At 36.8% G+C, this 13,826-nt stretch overlaps 1 protein-coding gene across 5 annotated transcripts in view; it reads right to left on the bottom strand.

Annotated features, from left to right (window-relative positions):
- PRCP (prolylcarboxypeptidase) overlaps positions 1–13,826 on the bottom strand; it is a 61,178-nt gene that overhangs the window by 22,598 nt on the left and 24,754 nt on the right. For all 5 annotated transcript variants that reach the window (XM_019752556.3, XM_019752555.3, XM_074335691.2 and 2 more), the window contains 2 exons: positions 5,500–5,640; positions 1,590–1,691 (listed from right to left, as the gene is read on the bottom strand). In XM_019752556.3, the coding sequence (XP_019608115.2) occupies positions 1,590–1,691; positions 5,500–5,640 (243 nt within the window). The remainder of the gene's footprint in view (positions 1–1,589; positions 1,692–5,499; positions 5,641–13,826) is intronic.

Raw genomic sequence — 13,826 nt, 5'->3', positions numbered from 1 at the left:
TCCTTAACCACAGGAACTGTGAGATAATAAACATTGTTGTTTTAAGCCATTAAGGTTTGAGGTAAACTGCTGCATAGCAAGATAACTAATATAGCTACATACCTGTATTATATTATCCTGTTTGGTCTTCATGCTTTAGCCTCACCACTCAAACATGTTTGACTCCTTCCCTCATTTGGCACATTTGGAATCACAGAGTTGCCATATTTCCTAGGTATGTCACCTACTCCTCAGCCTTCCCCCTTATCCAAGATGCATGCTTTCTGACTTATTACCTCCCCACCTCTCATTTTCTGTCACTATTCTTTACTTGGTTTTCATGACACTATCTATACTTGAGTGCAATTTTCCCCCCCAAGTCTTTAAATAATATTTGTAATATGCCCCATAATACTAATAAATTCTGTGAATACACAAAGGGAAAAAAACATATCAAAGAGTGCATTTAGCTCCATTTTGCTAACAAAGTATGAACCATAGGGAGGAGGTTACATTTCTATCTGCAGCAAGGTGAATGAATACTTCTCTGGTTTCAGGATCTGTCAACTTAACTAATCACATAATAATGAAAAATAATAAGCTAAAGAATAGAGTTTCCCATGCAGCCCGGTAAATACCAATAAATTGTTCTGCTTTTCATTTGTAACATAAGACTCTCATTTATTTAATTTATATATAATATGAGAGAGTAAAACCTCTGATAAAAAAAACTTCTCTCAAAACAGGCAGCCTAGAAAATGATTGACTTAAATTCTTCTAACTCAGAGTTCCCCAAAAGCATGGTATGTGTATACTGGCAGTATGTACGATGATATTAGGTATTACACGAACATTTTTAACTTAGTACTTTTTTATTTTAATGTAATTTAGAAAAAATAACTAGTATATAAAACCTAGTTAAGTTTTTTGTTAAGGTAATACTAAATTTGAAGAGAGAGTTGGTTAAAGAAAAATACTAATAGCATAGATGGCAAAATCATGTAGCCAGAATCACAAGTATAGTACATGAATGACTCAGTTGAAGAAAGTGTCCTGATTTATTAGGTGTAGAGCCTGTGGCCAAGGCCAAAGCTCCTTGTGAGAATAAGAAAGGCCAGGAGGAAATCCAAGTGGCCAGTTGGCCTCATTGAATCGTAGAGATTGTTTGTCCTTATTTTACTTAAAAACACTTGATTAAACAAACACTTCAGTGCTCATTACATTTTTTCCAGTGGTAGACCCAATAATTTAAGTATATAATTTATAAAGCAGAATTGTTTACTGACAGATCTGAAACAATGAAAAGTTCCCTCCACAGTCTCTGCAGCCATAAATTAAGATTCACCTGTGAAAACTAGCCTCATTACACTGAGTTAAATAAAAACTGATCAACATTATAAATGAAAATCATATGGTTTTAAAAAGTCTCAATCTGTTCAAATTGTATATAAAAATGAAAGATTAAATACAAATTACTGAAATTTCAGGCAATTCAAGTTAAAGCTATCATTTCTTTCTTACAGTGGGACCTATAATTAGAAAATATTCTAAAATTTTTAAAGAAACAAAAAACAAAACTTCTAAACTTAGAAGTAAAAAGTATACTTAACCTTAAATGAGTTGACGCCAAAGGGCAGAGACTTTCCATAGTACCGATGTTCAGCAAATACCAACATAGCTTTCAGTTCCTCAGCCACATCCCACATGAAACCCTAGGAAAAATTTAGATTCAGAGGATAAAATCAGGATATGAAAAAAAGTCACTGAACCTTTTTTTAACTCATATGAAACAGATGTTAAATCAGACCAAAAAGAGCTCGCTGAGAAGCCACATAATTTATATTTGTTTAACAGAGAAATTATGTAAGTGCTGTTTCACTGTTGCATATTAATCTCACACTGTATTAGAGTGAAACAATTAAAAGTAAGCCCAAATTGCTCAACCACGAGTCATTCCAACTCTCCTTATTCTAACTCTAGCCATAGAATCAACATTATATCAAAAATAGTCTTCAAATTGTACTGTGAGCCAAATACTCTAAGTGCTAGATATCTAAGTTTGATGCTTACTCATATACATTTACAACATAAAAGAGAAAACAGTACAAATAAACATACTAGACTCACTTTTATATTAGTCTTATTAACCTGAAAATAAATAGTAACTAGCAATAGCTAATATTAATTGAGTGCTTACAATGTGTCAGGCACTGTTCTAAACACTTCATATGTATTAATTCACTTAATTTTCACAACAATCTAAGAGAGATGCATTTCGATTGTCCCCATTTTATATTCGAGGACACTGAGGCACAAGAGTTTCCTGCCAAAGTCACACAGCTAGAACGTGGCAGTGCCAAAATTCAAACACAGGCTGTCTGGCTCCAGAGCATAATCTGTGAGACAACCTTACTTCCACATGCAATGCTGGTCATTAATCAAGCACTGCATTTTGTCACTTATCTCAGTTGTGCCCTCAGAATCTTTTTCAACAACGCATTCTAGGCAGCCAACATCAATCAGATTTAGATTTAGCATACATTAAAACTATTTGTCATTCCCAGTGCAGATTTTCGCTTTTTAATGAGCTGCTGTTCCCTAACAAAAACTAAGAAAGTCTGAAATGTTTTGTTTGTTTTTAGTCAATAAACGAACAATTAAGAGGTGTGTGCATGTGAGAATGGAGAACCTGATATCTCTGATAATTTCAAAAACCCCACCTTTTCTCTTAACATCCTGCTTACCCCCTGCAATTTATCTATAGATCCTGTAACACCCAATTCAAGCATGCCATCCCCTTCCTGTCACACCCCGATCTCTCCCTCCTCTCAATACCACTGTGCAAGGTATAGATCTCTACCACTATGCAATATTAGTAAGACATGTGTGTCTTATCCTACCAGACTATGAGCTTCTTAAGGGTAAGGACCATCCATCAAAACAACCAAACCTCTGTGGAGCTGACCCCAGACTTTGAGAGAAAGCAATTTAATTGAACTGATTCACACTATAATAAGCGATTATTTTGCCTCTACTTCAGGGATATTTTTATTTTTCAAAAGAGGTTCATGCAATACATTAACATTTAATAACATTATGTGCCAGTATTGTTCTAAGTTCCTGATTCTTATTTAGCCCTCAACAACTCTATAAACGAGACATTACTATACCCATTTAACAGATGAGAAAACTGAGGCACAAAATAAGAAATTCGTCCAAAGTGACACAGCATAGTGGCCGAACCAGAATTCAAACCTGATGAGTCTGGTTGAAGTCTTCATTCTTGACCATTATGATATACTGCCCCTTAATACAGGAATGTCCAGAATATGTGACTGGAACATTTTAGCATGTAAAGCAAGCTGTGTAGGACTGGGAAAGGACCAGGATCTGTCCTTCTAGATCTGCCTCTAGTCAGTTCTCTGCAATTGTTCCTACGCTGAGTATCTCTTCCTTTTTACCACTTCTAGGTCAGAGATTCCCTGGCAAGCCTTCAGTTATGCTGCCAGTCAGAGCAGGGGGGGTCTGGTAGAGGCAGGAACAGCTGCCTGCCTATAATAAAGAAGAAGAGGAGCGGGGAAAATAACTGGACAAGAGAAGCTGCCCTATCACCTTGGCACAAAAGGGAAGTCACACAAGAAAGAGAAAGGGCGACATGGCAGACTCGGTTGTTTCACAGAATACCACAGCGGGAATCTGATGGAAAATAAATTCTGATTGGTCACTGATCTAAGAGAAATAGACATCCTAGCATCTCATTTCTCAGGGAATTACTTTATTTTCAACTAGCATATTTAGAATTTTAACATTCCTAAGGAAATACTCAGAAATATGGCAAGCAATAATAACACAGTATAACTGGGTTCATATCCTTGCGTTCAATTTAGTTCAGTTCAACATTTACTGAGACCTCCTGAATACCAGGCATCAAGCTAGACATTAATTAGCAATAGAGAAAATATGATTCAGTTCCCACTTTAAGGTAATTCACAGACCAGGTTTTTAGTAGAAAGTTGACTTTCTTTTTTTTAAAGATTTTATTGGGGAAGGGGAACATGACTTTATTGGGGCACAGTGTGTATTTCCAGGACTTTATTGGGGAAAAGTGTGTTTTTCCCAGGACCCATCAGCTCCAAATCAAGTTGTTGTTCTTTCAGTCTTAGTTGTGGAGGGCACAGCTCAGCTCCAAGTCCAGTTGCCATTGTTCAATCTTAGTTGCGGGGACGCAGCCCACTATCCCTTGCGGGAGTTGAACCGGCAACCTTGTGGTTGACAGCACACGCTCCAACTGAGCCACCCGGCTGCCCAGGAGCTCAGTGGCAGCTCATTGTCTTCATTCTAGTTGCGGAGGGCGCAGCTCGCAGGTCCATGTGGAAATCGAACCAGCAACCCTGTTGCCCAGAGCTCACGCTCTAACCAACTGAGTCACCCATCCGCTCTGAAAGTTGGTATTTTCTAGTCATAGCTCTGGCACATTAAAGAGGAAAATTTCCTCCTTTCATATGTCCTTCTAAATTAAGTTTTGTTAATGGATTATAAAAGAGAAAATATAGTCAGGGAAGTAAGCTAACAGCTATACTACTTGTTACCCTCATAAATATAAGAAAAATGGTAGAACAGTAGTAAAGGCAAATTAAAACATTGCTTCAAACATTGCTTCAACTATACCTTTGTCCATTCCTATTTGACAATTAAACTTGTATTTTTTTCTCATTCGCATTGGCTTTGATTAGGTTTCATTCATTCATTCATTCATTCATTCATTCATTCATTCATTCATTAAATATTTATTAAGAACCTACCATATACCTAGTAGTCCTGGACTGTGAGAATACACTACTGAACAAACCTACAAAAATTCCTGCCCTTGTGGCGGCCAGATGGCTCAGTTAGTTAGAGCCTGAGCTCTCAACAACTAGGTTGCCAATTCGATTCCTGCATGGGATGGTGGGCTGCAACCCCTGCAACTAGACTGAAAACGGCGACTGGACTTGGAGCTGAGCTGCGCCCTCCACAACTAGATAGAAGGACAATGACTTGGAGCTGATGGGCCCTGGAGAAACACACTGTTCCCCAATATTCCCCAATTAAAAAAAAAATTCCTGCCCTTGTATTTACATTCTAAAGACCATAATAAAAATAAGATAAAAAACTATATGCCATAACATTCCTATTCCTATTTATTTCATATCCTTGTTCATTCTAGAAATAAACTGGGAATTTAAAAATATCTTTTCAAATTCAATTGTCTAATAATAGTATGTCATTCCTTTTATGTGTAATTCTTTAAGGCTGAACATGCAGGTTTATTGGTTATCTCTATTTATTCTTTTATGAACTGCCTATTCATGTTCTTTTGCTGTTTTTGTATTATTAGTGAGTTTACCTTTTTTGTTTTGTTTTTTTTAAAGAACTTAAAGTACAGTAAAACTTGGTCATAGATACTGCAAAATATTTTTCTTCCAGTTTATCATAACAAAAGGTAAATAGAGCATAGGAACTTCACAAATCTGCACGTACCGTATTATTGCAAAACCAGATAATGTCCCCTTCATTACCAGTGTAGAAAAGTATTGATCCACCGTCTTTCCTCCAGTGTTCATCAGCTATTAGGTACCGCTGTTTAAAAGTTTTATCAGTATTAAATCCAAAATGATCAACCTATAGCAAAAAAACAAAAACAGACAACACACATTTCAAAGGAAAGTAATTAAATGAGTTCAAAAGTCATTACATTTGCTCTTTCGTTAAAATCAACTTATGCTACAAAAATCACAAACAAGTTTAAACTTCATTTGATTTTATTAGTAGTGGTAATACTGATACTGTTATTTTGAAATTTTTTCTTTATATTGTAAGATAAAGCAATGTTATTGGTGATCAAGATTTCCAGTGTAAGAGAAAAGATACAATTATAAAATCAAGTAGTTACTTTAAAACACAGTAATGTTTAAATTGAGTTGGAAATAGTGATGTGAACCCATTAATTTCTAAAATATAGATATCATTACTATCTGAATTTTCATTATCCAAACTTTCAATTTCAAAATTAAAAAACCAAAAAGACCACTGAAAAGTTCTATAAACACTGTCAGCCCAGTAAAAACTGGGCCAGTATATTGGTGTCTAATACCTTTCCCCACTAAAAGGAACTAGGGCTTGTTAGTGACATGGCTGACTGACATTTGGGACAAGGAAGCAATTAGATCGGCCTATGCATCTTGCTGTTCAAGGAAGTACTCAAATATGAATGGAGTTATGTCTAACAGACACAGGAGCCAACTACAAAAGACTCTATCACTGGCTAAAGTTTTAATAAATTGAATATAAAATAAATTGAACATAAAAAGAATAATTGTAGTTGATTAAAATATTCAACTCATGAAAATCCATTAGTCCAGTCTTTGATAAAAAAGAAAAATCAAGAAAAACATTCATTTCTCACCATTTAATGTGTCTATTAAACCAATTCCTTAGTTAGAAATTAGGAATAAAAAAGTAAAGAACTTATCATTTAACCAGCCTTGCCAACAGAATTGTATTTCAGGGTACCAAATAGTCCCAGTTGATGAAAAAGAGCTCTGTTTAATCAAATGTCAGCTATTGGCAGTAGTAGTGACAAAATTAGAAAAATAATAGTTCTGTAAACCCTAACGAAGTTATGATTCAGCATAAATTACCAAAAGGTGTTAAATTAGGAGAAAGGATGATAGAGAAATGAATTCTTCATATTAGTGCCCAAGTAATATCACAGAGAATACTCCGTCTCATAACAAGGGGACTATGTCCTTCACACGGAAGGATCAGGCTGTCATCACCTTAATCTAGTGATCAACGTTAGTATAACTAATGGTAAGGTAGGTAGGGATTATGGATCTCCTCAGGTGGGACAACACAAAGCACATATTATCACCTACAATAAATTCTGGCTAAACATGTTCAATTGTATCTTAATCCAGACTTTAGGTCTAATTTCCAGTTTCCAGGAAATACACAGGGTAAAACAAGCTGAAGACACTCTGAAGAGGCAATGAGACAAATCCAAAAGCGGGATATTTTACAAGACAATGGCAAGGCAATGTCATTAAAAGAGGACCGTTTTAGATTAAATAAATTTTAAGGAACATAATAAACAGACGCAATGCATGACTCCAGAGTGTATCCTGGTTTGAACATACAAGATATAAATTACAATTTGGGGACAACTAGGTTAATCTGAATATGGACTAGATACTAGATAATAATAAGGCATTGTTAATTTTGTTAGGAGTGATTATATTATTTTGGCTACATAGAAAATGATTTCTTTATTTTTTACAACTGCACATAGAAGAATTTAGAATTAGAATGTCAACCTGTCTGTAATTTACTTGAAAATACTTCAGCATAAAAAAGTAAAATGAATTTAAAGGAAGAAAATTTAATCTATACTGAAAGAAACGAAACACACAGAATACTGAGACTCTGCAAGACAGATAACATTAAACATGTCAAAAATGATGTTATGTTTAAATTGAACTTTGAACACATTTTTTTTTGAGATTTTCCTCCCTCACCGAATAAACTCACCATTTAAAAAATAATTATCAGGTCCTATAACACAGTAAGATTCATAGACAACTATCTGAATTGATAGTTACCCCACAGTACAGAGCCCCACTGACCCTTTAGGATCATGGGGGCTGAATGTCCCAGTGCTTTCGGGGGACAGGAGTGAGAATGCAGCATCTGGTCTGGGGCAGACATAGGCTGATCCAGTGCTGCTCAAGCCTCCCTGGGGCAGGTGCTGGTTCTGACCTAAGACTTCCCTAAGTCATTCTAAAACAAATGGGACTCCCCGTACTGAGCTACAGCTACACATACACACTCTTCACATTCATATCAAAGGTCCCCAAATGCGAGTTTCACAAAACTGCACCTAATTACATGCTTCTTGATTTCTATGATCATTGCCACATATAGTCCTAAAATATAAGCTATCCTAAACTAACGACTGCCTACATTCAGGAAAATAAACAGTTTGTATGGAGCAGCTATATAATAGTGATGTCCATGTGTTAAAAACCCCTCCCATTATATATGTATACTCACTCAATCATTCATTCAATAAGCAATTATTGAATGGGCCAAGTACTTGTTCTGGGCCAAGCAATGTGCAAAAGGATAGAGTTGGCTGAGCCTGCATTTAACTTAACTAAATCCCTGCATTTAACTTAAACTAATACCCTGTTTCCCCGAAAATAAGACCTAGACAAACAATCAGCTCTAATGTGTCTTTTGGAGCAAAAATTAATATAAGACCCGGTCTCATATTGTATCATATCATATCATATTATTATAAGACCCAGTCTTACATTAATTTTTGCTCCAAAAGATTCATTAGAGCTGATTGTCCGGCCAGGTCATATTTTCGGAGAAACATGGTACCACTCAGTGTAAAAATAAAAGAGCAAGAGGGACAGACAGACAGCGAAGGGAAGATAGACAAGTGATTCCCCCTGCTTCCGCTCAACAAGTACAGTTGTTCTCCATGTGAGGTCCCTGGAGGAACAGCATCACCTCAGAAGCTGTTAGAAATGCAAATCCTCTGGCTGAATCCCAGATCTACTGACTCAGAAACTGTGGGAGTAGAACCCAGGGATCTATATTTTAACAAGCCCTCCAGTGATTCTGATGCATGGCTGAAGTTTTAAGAACCACTGAGTTAGCAGAAGCCCCAAATAAGACATGAATCCACTATTCCTTGTTTTGATCTAGGTTTTAGAACATCTCTTATACTGTAAGCATCTCACCACATTGAATGAGGCTATGATGTTTAAAGATGTAAATTATCACCCAACATTGCCCCCAAATACAAGCCAACTGTATCATCTGAAACTGAACAGGAAAAATCATGATCTATTTCAATAGGGGAGGAAAGCTTGGCTGTGCTGAACTTAAAGAAAGAAGTACATGGCTCTCTAACAAGATGCCTTCCTGTGGGATTTTCAAAGCTAATTCTGCCATAGTGATTTTTCACCTTACCTACTAACTTTAGAACTTAACCTTATCAAATGAGACATGGCTATACCCTTGAAAGCATCCCATAAAGAAAAACATTTCAATAATCCAGTCTAAAGTTTTCACATTTGAAAACATGGTATGGGTTTGTCTATATCATGTTAAATGTAAATGGCTAAAAATTCTTGCCAGAGGGAAAGCTTCCTCTAGAAAAACAAGGGCCACAAGAACTTCAAAACCAGAGAAAGTCACACTTGCTCTGTGGCCACTCTCTGGGCACTCCTGCTCCTAGCCATCATCCCTAATTGTTTAGCTTGGAGGAAAGGGGTAGGAACCCTGGTATGATAGAAAGAAAGCAGTCTGAGAGTTAACGGACCTGAACTTGAATCTCTATTCAAGCAAGTCACTTAACCTCTCTGAGCCCTAGTGTCTTCCTATATAAAATAGGGTAACACGTAATTCAAAGGATGTTGCGAGGATTAGAGAAAATGCACCTGAAGTACCAGATATAGTTCAATATATAGTGCTCAATAAATATTAGTTTTCTCCATTCAATCTGCACACCAATTCTAAGCATAGAGTACTTCGATGGGGTAAGTGAGGTGAAGAGATAAGGAAGCTCTTCACAGAATTACAGGAAATACCCTTAGAAGGTCAAGATCTCTCTCTCTCTCTCTCTCTCTCTCTCTCTCTCTCTCTCTCTCTCTCTCGCTTCACCTAAACATTAAACAGCTAGAAACAGGCAGTGAAATCTCCTTTGTAAAACATTACAGAATTTTCTTGGCTCCTTCCTATCACCATATTTATCAATGTCCAGCTACATAGTAGATGTATAGTTTCCAATACCTAATGGCCCAGCACACTGGGGCATCGTGCCCTCTGCTGTTGAACGGGGACCTACACACCATTTCCAGCTCTGCGCTCCTGAATAGAGATTTTATAAATCATAACACAAAAGGAGACGAGGGTCTTAGAAACCATTTGATCTGTGTTGTTCAACTGAAGAAACTGGGCTCAAAGGTCAAGTGACTTGGTCACAAGTCAGAGGCAGGGCTGGACTTGTTTTGCAATTTGGTTTATCGAAATAACTAAAATTAATAATCGTTCTGTAAAAGTGACATAGGCATGACCGACCTCAAAAAGGAAACCTCTACTCACATACAGTAGTTATTTCTAGAATGTGGTCCAAGAAACTTTAAGTGATGCTTCCCTCATTCACCTTGCAGAAGAGAAAGAGATCCATGAAAATGGATAGGCAAGAAGGCACAAAAAGAACATCCTTTACATACAGTTTATTTGAGCAATAATTATTTGGACTTTAAAATTTGAAAATGAAGTTCACATCCAGAAAAGCCTGAAGAACATTACACCTGGTAGACAGTTTTGGTGGCAATGTAGGGGCAGTGGGGTGTGGGGGTGGTAACAGAGCACCTACTATGTGCCTGACACTGTGCTTTGCACAGATCGCTTCTTCCCCCTCCCAATAACACTCACCAGTCTTACAATAAGGATGCTGAAGTTCAAAGAGGTCACATAACTTGCCCAAGGTGACATAACTAATAACTAAAAGTCAAATACAATTCTTTTTCATGTGCTTTTATCCTCTACCCAATCCTACCTCTGACAAAAGCCAGTCTGCTTTGTCAGTATAACATACTATTACAGCTAGGGCTGACTATGAACTCAAACTTCAGCAGAAACACTAGACTATCTTTCCCCTAAATGTGCAAAATGAAGAACATATCTCCCAGCCATTTACTAATATTTATACTGAAGAATATGTGGAATGGCGGTGTTTTCACTTACCTGACTCAGTAATTGCTACAATACTACTATTTTTAACTCATTTCATTAGGTCACTGATAAACAAAATTGCATTAACTCTTACTCAGTAAGAGTTTTTAAAAAACTCAGTATACAGTTGGTTTTATTTATGCACCCAGACATATAATAGCTAATTGAAATTTTACTAAAGATATGAAAAGTGGACTCACAGATATACAGGACAAGAAAAAAAAAAAAAAAAAATGGACTCACATCTCCAATAAATTAAAGTACCTTGAAGAAGGGAGCTCTGGTTTCCAATTCTAACCCAGAGGTGCTAAAATGAAATAAGACCCCTTTTCTTCCATTTGATGTGTGTGTCCTCTATTAATTTTAGAATTGTGGCATTACATTTTTAGGGTTCCTAAATGAATTCTGACATCATTTCTAGGTAAGCTTGATCTCTCCTGAAATGGTGAACATCTTCACATTGGAAAGATACAAGTTGCCAGAGAAGGAACCAAAACTTGGAAGGGAAGAGAGATTTAGGTAGACCGTAGGTCTCCCGCTGGAGACAGGTAGATGTCTACAAGTGGAGTCCAATTAAGTTAAGTTGTCCCCCACACAGTGGTAGCCCCAGAGCTAGGACAAGATGGAAGAGCAACCCATATCTTATGAGTCAGGCCACGTGTGACTACCATTTATTTCTACTTCTTTATGTCACAGATATTAAAAAGTCCTGCTTAAATGTTCTACCTTTGTTCATCTGCACTATGAAGATATCACGAAGAACTGAAGGCTAAATTTGACTTAAAGAATTAAAACAGTATTCCTTGAGGACAGTGTGCTGGTGACAGGGGAAACGATCTCAAGTCCCTTGAAAAGGAAGCTGAGTATACGAAACAGGATTGGCCTTCCCTCCCCACAGGGATGCTCTCTTCATTGCCAATCTTAGCAGATCTAGTTTCCATTTTGACAAGGGAGGTGAAAGTTTCCTCAGATATACCCTTCAAATGAAATGATCGTTATATGTAATAAGGCACTGCTCCTTCATATATGGCACACACTCACGTATCCATATTAACGAGGAGACAATTATATTCACTCCTTCTATACTTTTTTAGTAACCTGCCCCCAATCTTCAAAAGGAGATTCTTAGAAATAAATTATTTATTCAAAGAGAAATAACAAAATGGAAAAGGAAGAAAAGGAGTGATACAGGACAGTCCACCATGGAATAAGTGTGGCGATCTAGCCTCTTATACTTATAAATGGCTAATTAGAACGGTAAGGACAGAACAGCTACCACAGTGCTCCTGTACAAGACAGATACTTTATAATTATTAAATAAATGTAATTCAAATCTTCTAAATCAGTGGTTCCATTTATTTATTCATTCATTCATTAAAGCTTATAAGAGTGTATTTGAGCCAAACTGACAATTGCCGGGAAGCAAAATCTCAACTGCTTGAGAAAATGCTCCAGCGAAATGGCAGTTTGCAGTTTATTTTATATGTAGAATCAAAGGAGGAGGATTACGTGAAATCCACTGGTGACAGATTAAGTGGGTGGGAGAAAGCAAAGCGGGGAAATCTCTGGGATTGGATAAAAGTAAATTGGAGAGACAGGTACTTCTTTCGCATAGGTGGTACAGGACAGTTAATAGTTCACATGGAGATGTTAATCAAGGGACAAGAATCATAATGAGGGACTCTGTACTTTCCTGCTGTGGTCCAGAAAAAAGGGATTACTGACATTCCAAGGATGTCATTTTAGGTACAAAAAGACAATAGACAGGCCCACTTACAGGCACAGATTAACTTTATGAAGGAAGGTAAAGATATGACTTCCCGCCATGGCCCACTTAGTTATGGAATTTTTTATGCTCATGCCATCTCATGTAATTATTTTCAGTCTCCTGAGCTTGTCAGGTTTAATATGTGGCCCCTTTTCCGTCCACATCAGTAACCCCCTTTTCACTGACCAAGTACTGTGGACCCCAAAGAGGGACTCACATTCTAAATTACCAAAAGTCCGTGAAATTAAAATACTCTTTGCTCTACTGCTAAAACAGAGATGGAGATATCCTGTCTTCAAGAACACTGAAAACACTCCAGTAAATCAAGAAATAACATGTTTGTCAAACAACAGTTAAGTGTTTCATCAACGATTCAAGCATCACCTGTTGGTTAAACAACTGTGAAAGCACCACACAAGCAATACCCCCTGCCGGCTTCAGGAGGTTTGTGCCACTGGAGTTACGTGGCCACAGCTTAAGCTCTCAAATTAGAGAGAAAGGGCTGCTGTGATTATGAAATAAATAAACTTCAAGAAATGTTACACCATCAGATGGCGCTATTGTATAAAAAGTAAAGTGGGAGAGACAAGTTTTAAATACTAGATTCATAAAATTTTAGGACAGGAACAGAATTTAGATAAGTCCGAACTCTTAAATGAAAAAACTGAGATACAGAGATGCCAGTTATTTTACATCTTTCTTTTTAAAATACAGGTATATCCACATAATTTAAATAGGGAATTCATCACCCTTCTTTTTAAAGCCAGGGTTCAAAATTTGTGCTGTTAGAAGTCAGGATAGTGGTTACCCTTGTAGGAGAAAAGTGACTCTAAAACAGAATGAGGACAGTGTATTTTTCTATATGGATAATAAAATAATTAACAAATAGATTTGTAAGCATTTAAGATGCCCTTGGGGCTGGCCCGGTGGCTCAGGTGGTTGGAGCGCCGTGCTTTGAGATATAGTTTATATTTTATGATTTACTTTATAATGTATTATTTCTAGTTCACTAGTTACATGTAAATTATATTGCACTAAATCACATCTAATTTTTCCTTCATTTAAAAATGAGTATTGAGTACTAACTTATTAAATGACAGACATTAAGGAAAGAGAACTGCGTAAGATACAATTCCGCCTTTCAAATTTTGAATCTAACAAAAGTGATGAACATATTAATAAACAATCACATGATGATATATACAAAGTGCTGTGAGAGCTCAGCAGAGGAAGTTACTACCCAGCCTAAGGAAATCATGGAAGGCTACACCAAGAAGGTGACATC

This window comes from Rhinolophus sinicus, chromosome 14, assembly GCF_057876585.1.
Source record: "Rhinolophus sinicus isolate RSI-liver-muscle chromosome 14, RSI-T2T, whole genome shotgun sequence".
In the NCBI taxonomy this organism is placed as follows: Eukaryota; Metazoa; Chordata; class Mammalia; order Chiroptera; family Rhinolophidae; genus Rhinolophus; species Rhinolophus sinicus.
The sequence above is the reverse complement of the archived record's forward strand: the minus strand, read 5'-3'. Positions and strand labels throughout refer to the sequence as shown.